This window comes from Crotalus tigris, unplaced genomic scaffold (assembly GCF_016545835.1).
Source record: "Crotalus tigris isolate CLP2741 ecotype Arizona unplaced genomic scaffold, ASM1654583v1 scf7180000017666.27876245, whole genome shotgun sequence".
NCBI lineage: Eukaryota > Metazoa > Chordata > Lepidosauria > Squamata > Viperidae > Crotalus > Crotalus tigris.
In genome coordinates, this window is record NW_024096551.1 from 6,595,394 (window position 1) to 6,614,289 (window position 18,896).

At 36.5% G+C, this 18,896-nt stretch overlaps 1 protein-coding gene across 1 annotated transcript in view; it reads right to left on the reverse strand.

Moving 5' to 3' along the window:
* Nucleotides 1-18,896, reverse strand: part of BRINP3 (BMP/retinoic acid inducible neural specific 3) — a 177,355-nt gene that overhangs the window by 131,375 nt on the left and 27,084 nt on the right. The window contains exons 3-4 of the mRNA XM_039336065.1: nucleotides 13,798-13,996; nucleotides 3,016-3,206 (exon numbers count right to left, since the gene is read on the reverse strand). Coding sequence (XP_039191999.1) covers nucleotides 3,016-3,206; nucleotides 13,798-13,996 — 390 coding nt within the window. The remainder of the gene's footprint in view (nucleotides 1-3,015; nucleotides 3,207-13,797; nucleotides 13,997-18,896) is intronic.

Below are 18,896 nucleotides of genomic sequence, written 5' to 3' on the forward strand. Positions count from 1 at the left end.
ACTCGGCTCCTCCATTTGGGCGCAGTTATAGACACAGACAACTGTACGGTCTACCTATCTCAGGACCGACGGAACTCTATTCAAACTCTTGTACGTCGGATCCAAAGGGACAGAGTAGTCACATTGGCCTCCCTTTCACAGCTACTAGGGAAGATGGTGTCCTGCGTGCAAATTGTGCCATGGGCACGTCTCCATGCCAGAGAATTACAGTGGCTTCTCCTTCCATTTCAGAGACTTCATACCAGCACATCCCACCAGAAGGTCCGAGTTCCACGGTCGGTGTTGAAATCCCTTCGATGGTGGGACTCTCTGGCACTGTCATGGGGAGCAGAATTCAAAGAACCAGACAGGATCACCATCACCACAGACACAAGCCTATTTGGGTGGGGGGCACACCTCCACACACACTGGGCCCAGGGTCAGTGGTCCAGACAGGATCTACAGAACAATATAAACTGGCTGGAACTAAGAGCCATACACATGGCCCTAAAGAGATTCAGCAGCTTAGTATAGAGCCAGCACATCCTGGTCTTAACCGCCAACATCACAGCCAGGGCCCATGTCAACAGACAGGGGGGAACAAGGTCCAAGCCTCTCATGCAGAAGGCCAGATTGCTGGGGTCTTGGGCGGAGCTGAATCTTGCCTCCATCAGGCCGGAGCACATATCCAGAGTGGCCAACCAGCATGCGGACTCACTGAGCAGAGCCACCGTGGACCATTCCGAATGGCAGCTGGATCCGAAGATCTTCAGAGATATCGTGGACAGGTTTGGTTCCCCAACCTTAGACCTTTTTGCCTCCCCAGCCAACTCACAGCTTCCCAGATTCCTTTCCAGGTACCCGTCTCCATCAGCGGTAGGAACAGATGCACTCCGCAGTCCCTGGCCCAGGGAACTGCTCTATGCCTTTCCTCCCCTACCCCTTCTACCTGCCACGATCAGGAAGATTCTTCGCGAACAAGCAGAAGTCCTCCTGATCGCCCCACATTGGCCGAGACGATTTTGGTTCGCCGACCTGATGGAGCTCTCCTCATCCCCTCCATGGAGGATTCCAGCCACTCAGATCTCCCTCATTCAGGGGGAGCTACGTCATCCGGATCCTCAAGGGCTCCAGTTAACTGTCTGGCACTTGAGAGGCAGGCCTTAGGCCTAGACTCATATTCATCAAGGGTCATAGCCATGATCCAGCAATCCAGGCGACCCTCGACGAATAGAATATACGATGCCACGTGGAAAAGCTTCTGTAATTGGTGTTTAGCTCACAAAATTGACCCTTTGCAGGCTTCAGTGCCAATCATCTTGGAGTTCCTGATGGATGGTCTGGACAAAGGGCTTTCCACAAGCACCATCTGTAGGCAGGTAACAGCACTCGCCATGGTTATTTCCTGTGGCAATGAGTCCTTAACACAGCACTCTATGATACGCTCCTTCCTAAAAGGAGCTAACAATGCCAGACCACCAACTGTACATAGATACCCCTCCTGGGACCTTCATCAGGTTCTACAGGCTCTTGTATCACCACCCTTTGAGCCTATTGACACTGGTTTGCTCAAACATTTATCAATGAAGGTAGCATTTCTGGTTGCTGTAACTTCAGCCAGAAGGATCTCTGAACTGGCTGCCCTGTCAGTGAGGAAGGACCTGTGTATTTTCCATAGGGACAGGGTTACCCTCAGGTTAGATCCCTCCTTCGTACCCAAGGTCAACTCCTTGTATCATAGATCCCAGGACATAGTTTTGCCAGACTTCTGCCCGAACCCATCTAATGACATAGAGGTTCAGTGGAACAGATTGGATGTGCACAGGGCCTTATATTGCTATATACAGAGAACCTCATCCTTCCGCAAGACTGAGGCTCTGTTTGTGTCATTTCACCCTTCGTCATTAGGACAAAAGGTTTCCTCACCCACTATAGGCAGGTGGATTAGAGCTTGTATTTCTCTGGCATACCAGACTCAGTCACTACAAGCTCCCAGGCATATCACGGCCCATTCCACCCGGGGCGCAGCCACTACAGCAGCCTGGTCTACCCAGGCATCCATAGAGGAAGTTTGTAGGGCAGCAACATGGGCATAGCCCTCCTCCTTTGTCCGTCACTACAAGATGGATATATATGCATCTTCTACAGCTTCATTTGGCCACAAGGTTCTAGAACACGCATTAACTTTGGATGGGACCCAGGCCCAATCTAATTCCCCACCCTAGGGACACAGGGCTTTGGTATGTCCCATCCGTGGGTTCTCCATCCAATCATGCTGGAGAAAGGGACGTTATCTTACCTGAATGCCTTTTCTCAGCATGATGATGGAGAATCCACTCCCTCCCATTAGGTCAGTAGGCCTGGTTCCCATTTGTTCAGACGCGTCGGACTAAAGTCTGGGTATCGCCTTACCCTAAAACTGGGGTGCACTTGGCACAGACGGGGCGTTGCCAATTTCAGACTTAGTCTAATTGGAGCAGATAGATTAAGACAACCCATCCGTGGATTCTCCATCATCATGCTGAGAAAAGGCGTTCAGGTAAGACAACGCCCCTTTCTACACATAATTTTGAACCAAAGGAGAAATCTGGAAACAAAACATTTTGCCTTGAACGTCAATAAAACATTATGAATCAATAAAATACATTTAATGATGAGCTTTGGCAACATCATTCTGCAAAAGAATTGAAAGTTGAAATAGAGCCAAAGATGACAAATAAAAGAGAACAATATACAGTATGCATCATTCTTGCACAATTTGGCTGCAACTATGCCTGTGAATTATAGCTGGAATCAGGATGGATTTGCGATTGGTCATCTAGCCAAACATTTTTTTTGATATTCAGGCAATCATTGTAATGTCTTCATGGCTATATCACATTGTGTTAAATCTGTTACACTTTATTATGTAGCCATCCTGTCTGTTAGAAATGGTTTCTGTTTCACAGCTATAAATTACCAATACCTGCACATGAATACACATGAATATATATATAATGAATTTTTGCACTGAATTGTTGTAGAATGTTTTCATACCTTTATGGCAGTAGAAGCAATCTGAATATGGTGAAGTCTTCTCAGCGTGCTGTCCCTGTCAATAAAGTAAGAGGCCGCCAATTGGTGTAGTGTTTCCAGATTCACTGTGGTACTGTTAATGCTGGGATCACTTGTTTCTGATCTCTTACTCAGCTTCCGCTTGTCCACAAAAATTGTGAGAGACTCTTCTCCTGTGCAAACAATACCACAAAAAAAGTCAAAGAAGTTTACAGCACTCATTTTGTCTTTGTTTTTTTAATAGCATAACTAGCATTAATCCTAGCATCTCATTTGCAAGGAACTGGCTAGAAGTAGGAGCTTTGGCACCAAAAATATCTAGGTACTAAGAGGACAATTTTGTTTAGTTTGCATTTTGAACAAAACCAAAAGAAAATTGTCCTTTGAAATTCACATTTTTCTATAATGTTTACTACTTTTCACACTTTAACATTGCTATTCACCAATAAAAATAAAGGCATACTAAAGAAGGTATACACAAAATGTTTATATTAATTAAAGTAATATATCAATTGTTTTTTATTATAGAATGACAATACAAAAAATGAGTATATGTGATAACAATGCACACCAAAAGCATGTGTTCATATACATAAGGATCATTTTTTGGGATATTGTTTGCTTTGCACCACAAGCTAATGCAGATATGAAGTGAACATGTTGACATATTCATATCCATTGGTTGCAGATTCTGTTCATAATACCTTCAGTTAGTCAGATTCTGGAAATAATGTTGGAAATTACTCTTATTTAAAGCCTAACAGAATCAATAACAAGCTAAAATAAGCTATTGCTCAAATCTAACTACCTTTAAATATTAATAGCTTTATTTTATACTCTTCATCTATGCTGTGTAGAAAGAAACAAAGTAAAAATTGAATAATAGATCTTCAAGAATTACATATTAAAATCAACAGAGAAATTAATGTAGAATCTAATGTAAAACTGTGAAATAATTACTGCAAATTAAGATTTGAATGTAAAATATATATTTGTAATTTAAAGAACTATTCACAGGGAGGGAGGGAGGGAGGGAGGGAGGAAGGAAGGAAGGAAGGAAGGAAGGAAGGAAGGAAGGAAGGAAGGAAGGAAGGAAGGAAGGAAGGAAGGAAGGAAAATTAACAGAGAACAGCAAAAGGACTGGATAAATTATTCTACAGCCTTACTTATTTATATTTATTTAATTGTTCTTAAAACAGTATTAATAACAATTCTAGAGAATTTTGCTTCACTAGCCCTAAGCAAAACTGAAGTATATGTGTGTGTGTGTGTGTGTGTGTGTGTGTGTGTGTGTGTGTGTAGTTTTTATAAGTCTCACTCACAGGAAAAAGAAATTGCCATGTAATTCAATAATTGGGTCACGACTATCCAGAATGATGACCATACTCTAATAATGATATTCTTGTGGACACAAATTCATAACTAGAAAGATTGCCATTCATATGGCAGACCAACCTTCTCATTACCTTTGGATTGTGCAAGCTACCCTTCAGTTAGGATTAATTCTTCACAGATATAATATTTATGTTGGCAATTTGCAGTGAGTAAGGGAAATGACCATGACAGAAATATGCAAGATTCTATTATTATATCTCAATAAAGCATTGTTCTAATCTTCCTATGGGGCTGATTTTCTGGTCTGGTCTACCTAGTGGAACTAAAACATTGTGGATTCTTAAGACAGTATTTGCTTTCGCAACTCTGGAGAGATGTTGAAGATTTAAGACAGACTTCTTTTCAATGTATAAATAACATGTGCTTTGATGTTATCCTATCTGTCAGCCCCATACCTGAGCCTGCATGACTGGCTAATTCCTACACTGAAAGAAGAAAAAAGCATAACAAAATGACACGTTATGTCATAAAGTTATGATGAGAGCAGACAGAAACTAGAACTGTGGTTTTGTTATGCTTTTTTTTTAACCTGATTTTCTTGATCTGGATAGGAACTGAAATAATGAGCCTATATAGATTTATTCAGAAGTAAGTCTCATGGTACTTCTTTTCAAGTAACTTGCCTTTGCCCATATTCAATAATTTCATACATATATACAGATCATACACATATACACATACATATCATACATCTATCTGTCTATATCTGTCTATCCGTCTATCCATCCATCCATCCATCCATCCATCCATCCATCACAATTTAATATTTATGTTTTCAATTGAAATTCAACCTGCACATTTTTATTCCTGCAACTTGTCCAAAATACTCAGAGAGTAGGAGAGTTCCTCTATTCATTTTTATTTTAAAGAATTAATTAATTTAAAGAATTAACAGAAATGAATTGTCATGCTGCATCATTTCAGAAAGAGCTGAAGAAGAATTAGGAAACAGCAAGTTGCAATACTGAATTAAATTCATAAAGATCTTCGGATTGGCTATAGGAATTAGTTCAATAAAGATGCAAATTATAAGGCCCTGTATTGAAGGCATTAGTAAAATAAGCTGACAGCTTTAGCTAAATATTCATAAATATGATTTGGGAGCCTATATTTATATTGTGCAGAATAATAGATGTTCTGGTGATTGAAACATTTGGAATTGTTTTCTGTTTTTGTTTTTCTTTTGCTTTAATGTAGACATATTTCTGAAGCCTGTCTTCTCATTCTGTAAAGTTATTAGTGATGCAAGGAACATAAATTGCACAAAAGGTAATTATCCATTTTGGGGAAGCAGCTAGGCAAAATATATTGGCCACATTTATGAAAGCATGAGTTACCTAACAAAAGTGTGTTTTGGAAAGTCAAAATCTGCACAATGCTGGATGTAATGTTGCAATACATATCCTGCCTCTTTTGTACATGTATTAACATCATAGACCTGTACAAAAAGGTCATGGCTTGGGTAGTAATATCACATCTGCCATCTTCAAGATTTTAGCACACTTCGGGTGCTGTTCTGCACAATACAAAAATATTTCTCCCTCTAATTCAACATTTATTATACTACAGTTGTGTATTTCTATTTTATTCCATTGCAAATATTCAGCTGAATTTTACTGAAATAATCAAGTCCATTAGGAAATACTATGAACTATGATTTGCAATTCTTTTGTATATCAGACATCTTTAATCTTATATAAAACAAGAGAATTATGAATAGAAACCTTTAATAGGTATTAGAATTCATTTGGCTAAACTATACATTAAAAGGGGGGGAGAGTCATAGATTTATTTTATACCCAATTGTTATAATTTGCCAGGGCAGACTCCCCAATCCAGAACTGCACTTATGATGATGTTTTTTGTAGCATTTATTAGAAATGGGTAATTTGCTATTAAGACTGGCTGGGTCAAAAGGTGTATGTTGTATTGTATATGAAAACAAATTAAAACTTGTCTTACTTAAAAATAATTTGCAAAGGCATAGAACTAACAATAACTTATGATTGTAAGATGCCCAAAGTTACCACGGAGTAAGTAGGGTGGCCAATACATTTTATAAATAAAATAAATAAATAACAGTAGAGAACAAATGAATAATATGTGAGATATTGACATGATCTAACTTTAGAAAGCCAACTCTCCAGTTTTATAAATTGTTATTCATAATTATAAACTAGACTAACCTTCATGAATATGATAGCATACAATGAATTGGATATATAAATAGACAGACAGATGGATAGATAGATAGATAGAATGTTAATATGTACTATATACTACAACATGTCCATTTTATTGAAAATTAAACTGTTCCTAGGACAGGTGGAATGTTTGCCAGATACGATCTATAGTTTAAAGGCCTAACTCTTTGTTTTACTTTCAGTACAAAAGTTTATTGGCTTGTGTACTTAAAAATATTGCATTTCAGTTGAAACAACATTTAACAAAAATCTTAGTCATGAAAAATCACCATAGTCAAATAAATGCCATTGGCTGTATTTCCTCAAAGTAGCTTTAGAAACAAAAAACAACAAAATCTTTTCTTAAGTTTCCATGGGCAACCGTCTTCGGTGCCCATATATACAGAGATCCTGGGAACATTTTAGAGGTCCTTTGGTTGTTCAAGGGACACAGAAATGGCAGAGGCAAATCAAATTAGAGTATATCCGTTTGCCAAGCTGGCTTTCTTGCCTGTGAATATAAATGTTTGGCAGCACTACTAAAGAACACAAAATGCAGCAGTGGCATTCTCCTTTCTTACTGACAAGGTGTTGAAAATATAGGTACCACTGGAGGAAAGTGGTACCTATATTTGGGGAAACCATTTTTTTTTAAATCAAATCTTTAAAAAGCAGAGCACAAGGGATACAGTGTCTGCATTTGAGGCAGGTCAGTCTCATCTATAATAAACCCTCAGAGAAATGATTCGATTCAATACCTGATTCATACAAAAGACACAGCTCTTTACTGTAATTAACTCCCACTCAGGTGTCTCATTTCTTATTGATGTGGATACCTATTATGACAATTTTTTTTCACTATTTTAATGTTGACTTTCAAGTGTTCCACATTCCAGTGAACTGTTATGTATAGCTGCATACTGGATATCAAATATTGCTGTTCCTAGAGACCAAATGTCAATAAAATATATCAAGAATATTTGACATCTATATAAACATTTATTTGAGAATACAGAGAATATTTGAAGCCCTAATCCCAAGATTAAGTTCTGATACCACCTTACTGTTTCTGAAGAAATCTGAATCATGTAATTAAATAAATGGAACAGAAAGTAGGCCGCCCACCATAATCTTGATTCAGGAGTCCAGACAGTTCAAATGAATATGTAGGTTAATTGCAAGCTCATGCTCTCTACAAGAATCCAAACTACTAACAGTCAAAGCAAATTGGCGGTAAATAAGAGTCAACAGTATTCAAGGTGCACTGGACAAGATCTCTTGTGGGTGCAAAGAAACTCACGATTGATGATGCATTTGACCCCTTCTTCACGCTCAGCCTTGTTATTTCCTACACAAATATTTTTGTGAATAATTTTGGCATAATTTCATCTTGAGGTAGCAAACACAGCTATAGTAATGTTTGAAAGCATGTCAAATTAAAGACATGCATACCTAATGATACCAAATTGGTCACTTCATTTTAAAATTTAGTCCAGAAGATCCACTGAATTATATAGGAGTTACTATCAAGTCAATAGGCAAAAGATTATAAGATATATATAATGCATATATAAACATGCATTTCTAAGAACTAAACTATCTCATAGTCCATAGTTGAGAGACTGGGACAGTATAGAAATTGTGTAATGATTTTTTATTTTCTATATTTTATACACAGATGACTACATAAATTGGGATTATTTGCCTATCTGATAGCCACATATCAACTCTGTATTCTTAAGCCTTTTTGAATGTAATATTTCCTCTCACATTTGATGTCTGCAAGACACCAGCTTCCAAATTCTCCTTTTTGATATAGCCTCCATTAAGAAATACACATCTTGATTAATATTTATTAAACGTAAGTATCTGCAAATATTAAAGGCATATCAGACATCACCCACAAAGTAAAGGAGCACTGGAATTGAATTAGGTGAATATTTTTCTTTCAATGTTCACATGACAAGTTGACCTTCTGAGAGGATCATCTGATCATAATAGAAGTTTAAACATCCTGAGGAGTTGGTAAAAAACAATTTATTGAAACATTGCATTTTGTAACATGAAAGACTTTTCATTTTAGGCCCAAGGTCGTAATGGCTAGGGCACAGTAGCCTTGAAACACTTTTTCTTTCTTATGTAGACTTAATTTTTAATTAAAAAATAAAATAAAATCCCACTCTTTTTAAAAATCCATTTCTTATAAACTGATAACAAGACGTCTCCAATTCATCATACCTTTGTCCACTCTCAGAGATTCAGTCATTCTTCAAGATAGTCCTCAGAATATTCCAGTGCTTTGGAATAACTTTGTTTTGGTGGGAAAGTCCAAGATAGAAAAATAAATAAAAAAGGCCTTTGGGAGACATCAATGACAAGAGGAGGCAAGAATAGGAACAGGAGAACACAGGACAGCACATTTCATTAGCATGTTTCTTGCATTAAAACATTTCCTTAAGAAATGCAAAATCTGCCTTTCCATGTTTCACGAGGAAATAAAGAATGACTTGAGCAATAGCAATTTTGAATCATGCAGAAGACATGGTGGTATAATTCTCCCAAAGAATGCCTCCATTAGTTTTCAGTCCAACTTGAACAAAACACTTTTATTACAAACTTCATGGGTACCACATTTCAGTCAGAGACTGGTTGTATAACACTTCAAAATGGGCAATTTCTGGCACAACTTATTCTTAGCCTGAAATTGTAAAAAAGTATCATATTTTTATCAGCATTTTATAAATTTTGTACAATTGAATTGTCAAATCATGGCCTGCTGGGCACACCACTGTAAAGCATATAAATATAGGTGGCGTCCTTTCATTTTTCATCCATTTGGTACTTTTCTACAAAAGAAATGGATGAAGCTTAAAATGTGGTTATCTTAAATGACAAAAAGAAGCTACATGTAGAAAGGACTTGTATAAAATCAATACTGCAGTGAAATGCATGTTCCTTCCAAACAGGAGGAAAGGACTGTCATTTTCTCCACATACAACTGAAACTTGCTTGCAGAAAACTAATTGAAGATGAGTGGTTTTTTTTTTTTTTTTACAATTCAAGGTTGTTTGCCAAGATGGCCAGTAGAAGGCTATTCAATCTCAGTAATTATCTTTAATATAATCACTCACTAAAGGATAACATGTTTTTGTCTCCATTGTCATTTTGAGGAGGGATAGCTGCTTGCATGAATAGTTCTGAATAGCAATGATCTTTCCTGCTGCATAATTCCACCAAAGTTTCTCAAAGGTCTATCAATCCTTGATTACTGAAAAGTAAATGGTATCCATTCCACCAAAATAGATGGTATCCTGTGTTCTTGAGTTGCATTTCTAGTTTGCAGATTTGAAAAATAATTTATGTACCTGAGAAATTTCAGATTTATGTTAACTCCCCAATAATATCTCTGCTTTGTCTGAAGTGAATTCATTTTACTAGCTCTTATCCAACTGTAATTATTTCAGGTGCTGGTACAATATTTTTATGGTTCCACTGAACTTCACAAGAACATATAGTGATGCTGAACGTGAGAAGCAAAGTGATAAATCATTTATCACATCCTTAAATGACCTCACTCAGCAATGTCATATAAGTCAAAAAGAGAAATAGATCCTGCAGCTCATCAGAGCATTATGATAATCTTTCCAGTACAACCTTATAAAATGGAAAAAGAGAAATGGGAAAATAATGGAACACAGCATCTCTAAAGCAAATCTTGTACCCCATAATCAGGGAGAAAAAAAAAAGGAAAAGAAAAACCTCCAAGGAAGTTATCAGGTAATATTGCCTCACCTTCCTCTTGAAACAACAATCATCAATCACTTTATGCCAAACCCAGGCACAGAAACCAAATTAGAATACATCAAAATAATCAGTGTGGAAAAGAGCATATATCTGGCTTTCAGCAGAGGAAGAAATGTTCTCTTTGAGACCTGATGTGCAATGACAATAAAGGACTGTCTCAAGTCACATAAGTCTTTCTTCTCTCCCCTCCCCCACCTCTTCCTTCTAAGACAGAGGTCCCCAACCTTTTGGGCATCAGGGACCGGTTTTGTCGAGAGAGGTTCAAGGGACGTGGTTTCATGTACTGCCTGCATCCTGCGGATGGGGCTTTGCTTGTTTGTGCGGCCCGGTTTCAGGCATGCTACGGCCCGATGCCAATCCCTGGACCGGGGGTTGGGAACCCCTGTTTTAAGACATTTGTTGTAGAATCTGCTAAATAAAAAAAATAGGATTTAAAGCCTATACTGTTTTACTCTCATGTAAGTGTGCATGTAGCAGAAGTTTTGTAAACACATTTAATGTATCTCTTGAATTTGCTCTGGTTTGCAATTTCCAATCCTACCAACAATTTCTCTTCTGCACTAAAGCATCATCCTCATAATCTTGACTTTTATTTAAAATGAAAAATACAGAAATTACTTACCAAAATCCTAAGACATATAATCCCCTATCAGAATTTTTTAATAAATATTTTATTAAGTTTTTATAGTTACAAATTTTTAGTGCTTAATAAACAACATGTTGTTTGGGTTCACATATTTAACACTGATAGTAATACAACTTCCATTTCTACTCTCTATTCTGCTTTTCTAGCCATTTATAAATGTTATCCCATGTTCGAAAATATTCTGTATCTTCTTTCTCTTTCATTTTCAATGTAAGCCTATCTATTTCTGCACAATCCAAAATTTTCCTAATCATATCTTCTTCTGATGGTGTTTCTTCGTTTTTCCAATACTGTGCAAATGTAATTCTTGCTGCTGTTAATACATGTAATATTAAATATATACATTTTTTGACATAATTCTCTGTAATTAGGGCATGTCCACCTGGCTTTTGCCTACATTTCCAACAATTACTGGACATATTTTTAAACATTTTTGCTAATCTTGCAGGTGGTAAATGCCATCTATAAAACATTTTATATAGATTTTCATTATAAGTAGCTGCCCTTGTTATTTTATAGTTTCTTTCCCACAAGTTTTGCCATTTTTCTAATTCTACATTGTGTCCAATTTTTTTTGCCTAAGTTATCATTGTTTCTTTAACATGTTCATCTTACATCTTTAGATTTAACAAAAATTGTAGAGTTTTTTTAATCAATTTTTCATCTGATGACAATAGTATCTGGTCAAAGACTGTTTGATCTTTATAAAAACCATATGTTTTGGCATCTTTTTCGTATCTTATTTGCATTTGCAAGTGTGGCCACCATGATAGCTCAATGCCCTGTTCTTCCAATTCTTGGTTAGTTTGTAATTAGTATTCAAAATGTCTCTGCATGTCACAAGTTTCCCAGAGTTGATTAAATTTGGGTGCACAAACACTTCCATTGTCGAGATCCATACTGGTATTTTCATATACTGTAGATTTTCATTTTTATCTTTTCCCATGTCAGAAGTAAGGCATTTCTTATATAGTGATTCTGAAAGTATTTGTGGATTTTGTTCTTCCCATACCATAGAAAAGCATGCCATCCAAGTTGTAGGTCGTGTCCCTCTAGATATAGTAGACTTTTGTGTTTAAAGGTTATCCACTCTTTTAACCATGTTAATATAGCTGCTTGATAGTATAGAACCCAGTCTGGTAGCCCAAATCCTCCATTTTGTTTTGCTTCTTGTAGCAATTTCAGTCTTATTCTGGCTTTTTTCCCTTGCCAGATAAATTTCAAAATCAATGCATTTTGCTCATCAAAATTTTTTTTCTCTAATTTTATAGGTATTGTTTGGAATAAGAAAAGTAATTTTGAAAAATATTCATTTTTCACTGTCGCTATTCTTCCCAAGACTGATAATTGTAATTTTTTCCATCTTTTCAAATCCGATTTTATTTGTTTTAATAGTTTAAGATAGTTATCTTCTTTTAATGTCATACACCTTGCTGTTAAGTATATCCCCAGCTATTTAACTTTCTTAACTATCTGGAGATTTATTTTTTCTGCAGTTGATTTTTGTTTATCTGTAAGATTTTTAACAATAACTTTAGTCTTATCTCTGTTTATTTTCAATCCTGCTACTTCTCCAAATTTTTCAATCTTTGTCAATAATTTAGGGCTTGTCTTCAAGGGATCTTCTAATATAAATAACAAATTGTCCATGAATACTTGTAATTTATATTTTTCATCTTTTATCTCCATACATTTAATTTCTGGGTCCTGTCTAACATTTCTATTTCAAACACTTCCAGAGTTAAAATAAATAATAATGGAGATAGTGGACACCCTTGTCTTGTACCTTTTTTAATATTTAAATTCTCTGTAAAATCTTCATTTACAATTACTTTAGCCATTTGTCTATGATAAATTGTTTTAATTATATTTATAAAGTTTTACCCCAAATATATTTATAAAGTTTTACCCCAAATATAAGTTACAAGTATTCATGGACAATTTGTTATTTATATTAGAAGATCCCTTGGAGACAAGCCCTAAATTATTGACAAAGATTGAAAAATTTGGAGAAGTAGCAGGATTGAAAATAAACAGAGATAAGACTAAAGTTATTGTTAAAAATATTACAGATAAACAAAAATCAACTGCAGAAAAACCAAATTTAGTTTAATTGTTGTACCATAAATTGCCAGTTGACAGCTTTCTGTGCATCTAAAAAGATTAATGCCATTTGTTTCCCTGGATGCATTTCGTAATATTTCAGAATATCTAAGATCATTCTTAGGTTGTTCTTTATTTGTCTCTTTGGTAAAAAAAAAATCAATTTTGGTCTGGATGTATAAATTCAATCAAAAATCTCTTCAATCTTTCTGCTATTATTGAGGCAAAGATTTTGTAATCCATGTTTAATAACGATATTGGTCTATAATTCATCTTCAGCAACCCTATCAGAATTTTGATGTCTGTTTTTTTTTAATGAATGCACCACCCCACCCTCTTTATTTGAGAAGATTTTCAGCCTAAAATTGCAGATAACTCTTGTAATGAGAGAATTTGGAATTGGGAAGTTATATTCCAGAGTTTCAGAAAATAATCAGTTAGAAGCACAAACCTGAAACCCAGGCTATGCAAAACAGTTTACTGCAGATAAAGAGGCCTGGCCTATATTCCTAACTGCAGATTGGCAAAACACTGAATAACGAGGATGAAGATAATGAGGACCATCTGTATGGTTCTAGTAAAGTTTCAATACCTGAGCTGAAGGCCCACCTAGTTTAATGAAAATGATCTTACCTCCCAGGGTAGCTGACAGCAGGAAGTGGGTCCCATACTTCTTGATAAGGTTTTCTGTGATCTGTTGAAGAGTTGGCCTACGTCCTAGCAGCCTTACATTTCGGAAAAATTCAGGGGCAAGAGGCAACGGGGAACCAAGAAAATTCTTTCTTTCAACAGCTAAGTTGTTTACCTTCCAACGGCCAAATTCCCTAGAAGGAAAGAAATATCATTTTAAAAATGCACAGTTCATTTTTTCTCCTTGCACCTATTACACTGAGGAGGTTAAATCAGCACTAAATCAGGGATGAGCAATTCAAACCCTCCAAGTTTGTTTGGATTTCAATAAGAAGAAATTGATGTTATTTTGGATTGCTCAATCACAAGACATAGTAAGAATTAGAATTCTTATTACTCAGCTGGACAAGATACTAAACTATCTATTCCTGCATTAACCGCTTATAATAAGCAACAAATAAATTGAAGGGAGATTGCTCTCTTATGAGAGAAAAGCACAGGATTTTTTTTTAAATAATGCAGTTGGTTTGTTTCATGTTATACAGTGCAACTATCATCAACGAGCTGATTAGTTTCCCAGAGTAAATTATTTGCATTCTGTTCAAATGATTGATTAGAATGCCTTTTATTTGTCTTATGTTGCAAAACAAAGCTTTTTCCTGTAACTTTTTCATTCAACTCAAATTTCTGCTTTGTGATTAAAAGTGGACTGAAACTTTGTTGCTCATTAAATTTCCTAATTTTCAGTTCCTTGCAGAGTGATTTATGAAATCCATTGAATTGCAATTGCTTTAACTTTCCTTCCATAATACTGAAGGGTAACTATATCTAATTAGCTACAGAGTTGTGTGGCCTTGTTCCAGTATAACATGTGCTCTCTGACTATAGAGGGAAGCAATGGACAAAATATGTTTCTATACTTTTGTGATGTCATATGTGATGTTGTAATACAAATACAAAAGGGCAGAGTTTATAGTACAATCTTATGTTGTGCATTTTAACATTCTGCCATCATCAGTGAAATCAGCGAGGTCAATTAACCAGTGGAACAGCTTGTCTTCAGCTTGTGGATGCTTCATCACTCAAGATTTTTAAGAAGAGACTGGACAGTCACTTGTCTGAAATGATATAGGGACTCCTGCTTGAGCAGGGGGCTGGACTAGAAGACCTCCAAGGTACCTTCCAGCTCTATTCTGATTGATCATGATTAGAAACAGACACCTGTATCCCTGATTAGGAGAGTACACTAAAACACATACTAAGAGAAGAGGAAACACATTGCTGCCTGGGCAAATATGGAGATCTCATAAAAGAAAGAGAATGATTCCCGCTCATATCATATATAATTCTAGTTTATTCTGTTTGCATGACCAAGCCACTCCAAGATACTTTTTTGTACTGCCCATTCATTTTTGTATTTCATCCACATTTTTTCAGCTCAAATTCATTGTTGATCCAAACCCTTTTTTCTACACATTTCTTAAACAACTCATTCAGTTTAATTTTATAGTCTCCTGACTTTTACTTTCATATACAAAGCAAGCACAAATATAAACAGTAATTTTCATTTCATTTAATGCAGGCTCATTCTTTGCAACAGATTGGATATTATACATAAACTTTCTTTTAGCATTTGTATGACTTAAAATTGTTTCATCTGTTTACCCATCTTAAGTGAATATTCTAATAAGATGTCTAAACTCTACTTGGCCTTCCCCCACTTTTATTTTTTTTTTTCATTTTCCTCATCAAACAAACTGCCTTGGTCTTTGATACATTAATTTTTGAATCAATTCTTTCATAGCATCATATAATTTTATCTAATAGTTTCTGCAAGTTATTCATTTTTAATTAATAAATAATCACATTCCCAATCAAAAGCCCTTTAATGCCATCTCTAATATTAGTTTGGACATCACAAGGGATGTTCAAGGGAAAATCACAGTTTCTTCTCTTACTCTGGGCTTAATGTTGAATTATTTGCTCAACAATTTCTTCTCACATGTGTTTCCTTTCCTTTATACAGAATTCTTACTACATTCAGCAACCAACCTCCAACTCCATATTTGAGTCAGTTTGACTTCTGACAACTTTCTGGATAAACCCCTGCAATTTTCTTGGCATTATTTTCAGAAGTCATATGGCATTACCTTCTGCCTTGGGATGAGAAAAAGTGATCATTCCAAAGCCCAAAGATAAGGCAGGACTAGAACTCATAGTCTCCAATGTTCTAGTCCAGTGTTTCCCAAACTTGACAATTTTAAGGCATGTGGACTTCAACTCCCAGAATTCCACAGCCAGCGTTGCTGGCTGTGGAATTCTGGGAGTTGAAGTCCTCATGCCTTAAAATTGTCAAGTTTGGGAAACACTGTTCTAGTCTATTGCCTTACCACTATACCAAACTGGCTGTCTATATTATATTTATGTAGAGCAGTGGTTCTCAACCTTTCTAATGCCGCGACCCCATAATACAGTTCCCCATGTTGTGGTGACCCCCAACCACTTATACATCACCAGGTGCCAGGGGCGTGGCCAAAGAAAAGGGGGGAAAAATGGCAGACAGCCTTGTTTGGCGACCCCCGTGAAATGGTCGTTCGACCCCAAATGGGGTCCCGACCCACAGGTTGAAAACCACTGATGTAGAGCATTCCAAGTCTATTCACTTTATTCCATACTTTTTCTAAATCAAAAAATACAATACACTTTCCTTCTCACATCAATGATCGCTAGCTGACCTGCTGATCAATAAAAAATTGGACAATGTACCACCTACCCAGCTTAAAGCCAGACTACATTTCCCAAATTTTGCTCATTTTTGCTGCTTCTTTCCTTTCATCAGAATTTGGCCAAACCTCTGCCCAGGCATCTCTTAACACAATGACTCCACAACTTTATTTCTCAATCCCTTTCTTGCCTCCTTTTGTACAAGGAACAATAATTCCCATTATTCCAGTGATCAGACATGTTAAATAAATTGTACAGTCACTTCGTAAGCAAACCATAGTCGGAATTTAATATCCCTCCATAGTTAGCCTAACTCGGCGGTTCTCAACCTGTGTGTCGGGACCCCATTTGGAGTTGAACGACCATTTCACGGGGGTCGCCAAACAGCGCAGTCCGCCATTTTTTCCCCCTTTTCCTTAGCTGTGCTACTCCCTTTTATTCTATTGGCTTTTGAAAGCCAATAGAATAGACTCTCTTGAATAGACTCTAATTCTATTGGCTTTCAAAAGCCAATAGGAATTGTCCAGGCTGTCTCTGCCCTGCTGAGCCCGCCAAAAGTCCCATTCTGCAAACGGTGCTGCAAGTTGTCTGCAGCGAAGGCAAGCTGTCTGGAAGTTTCCACCTCTCCCGGCTGAGCAACTACTAAAAATGTAAGTAAAAGAGGGCCAGAGATGGGAGGCCGGTGGGCGCAGGGAGGGTTGCTGGCGTGCGTGGGACCCGGCAGGTGCCTTACCTTGCTTGGGCTGGGCCAGCTGGTGGCCGAGCCGATAGTCGGCCTGCGCTGTCTCTGCCACTTGCCAGCTATGCCTCAGCCGGCGCAGGGGGCGGCACCACACATGCGCTGCGCTCCTGGGCAGGGAAAGTCCTTGACTTACGACCGGTTGGGTAGTCCTCAACTTACGACCGGTTGGGGTCGCAACATTAAAAAGGTTGAGAACCACTGGTCTAACTATACCACAGTCTCATCCTTTTCCAACATACTCATAGCATGTTTCCCTATGGTTTCATTCAGAATCATTTCTATTGTTTAATTTTACTAACTCCACTGGAGCCTCCTTGTGTAATTCCCTTCATCTACTTCCAAAAGGTTTTGTAAAAAATTTGATCACTATTGCTCACCATTTTTCTATAAGTCTTAACTCTAGCCTGAGCTTTTTGACTGCATTCTTTGCAACTGTCATTATCTTTCTTATTCTTGACATATATATTTTTCTCCTGGCCATAGCCTCTTTTACTTTATTACACCAAACATACTTGCCCTTAATGTAACTCTATACATTTCTGCATCATCATTTTTCATTATTATAGAAAATTCTTTTTCCATTTTTACATTCACTTTCCATTGGCAGGTTAATCTATCTTCTGAGACTTTCATTTGAACTCATGCTTTCTTTCTGTAGTTGTCTTATTCTCATTCTTGGCTTCTCCACCACCATCACTATTGCCTGCCTTTTGTGGATCCTTAACACCACCAATAAACTACATTCTACATTCACAATTACAGCCTGACTCATCAGCTTTGTGTTACTCAGTATAATTATCTTAATGTTTATTGTAAACAGTATATTCAGTCAGGTGTTCTTTTTTTTTAAAAAAAAAAAAAAGTCCCTAACTTAAAGAATGTGTCCAAAATCTGGGACCCATGACTCCTCAGAGAATGCAATTTGGGAAAGCTGTGGCTGCTTCGAATTACTAGCTGCTGAAAACCAACTGATTTGTTTTTTATGATCACAAAGAGGCAAGAATTTTATTTATAGCTTTTCAAAACTGCTAAACTAGGTTCATCCATTTCTCCTAAACCAGATGAAAAACCAAAATTAAATATGAAATCAGATGTGGGAGAAAAATGAATGGTGGTTCACTCAGGTAAAGTTTCAAAATTTAATTCTTAATTTTTTTCCTGACAGGCTGCATATGTTTAATAGAATAGACCCTACATGATCTTACCAATGTTCTAAATACTTAACATAATAAAGGTATCTAATGCAGATAGATGTCATTTGTTTCATTTGTTTAGTCCATTTTATATAAGAATGTATCAACATTTGAAAATTTATTTACTGTATTAGTGAAACTGAAACAATTTGAAAATAAAAGTACATCAGAAATATGAGAAATAAAACCAAAATAATGTCTCCATTTTCTAATAAGTATATTTTATTAGATGCTATCATTCATATCTATCATGACAGATTTCAAAATTCAGTTCACAATCAAAGACCAAAATGATGAAAAATAAATTAGAAAGTCAGTTAAAGAGTAGATAAACATGGATTCACCCCAAAGTTTACAGTTTTCTGGAAACAAATATATCTTTATAGCTTGTGATTTTTCCAGCAAAAAAGGCAAAAAAGGGCTAATCTCAATTATTCATCATT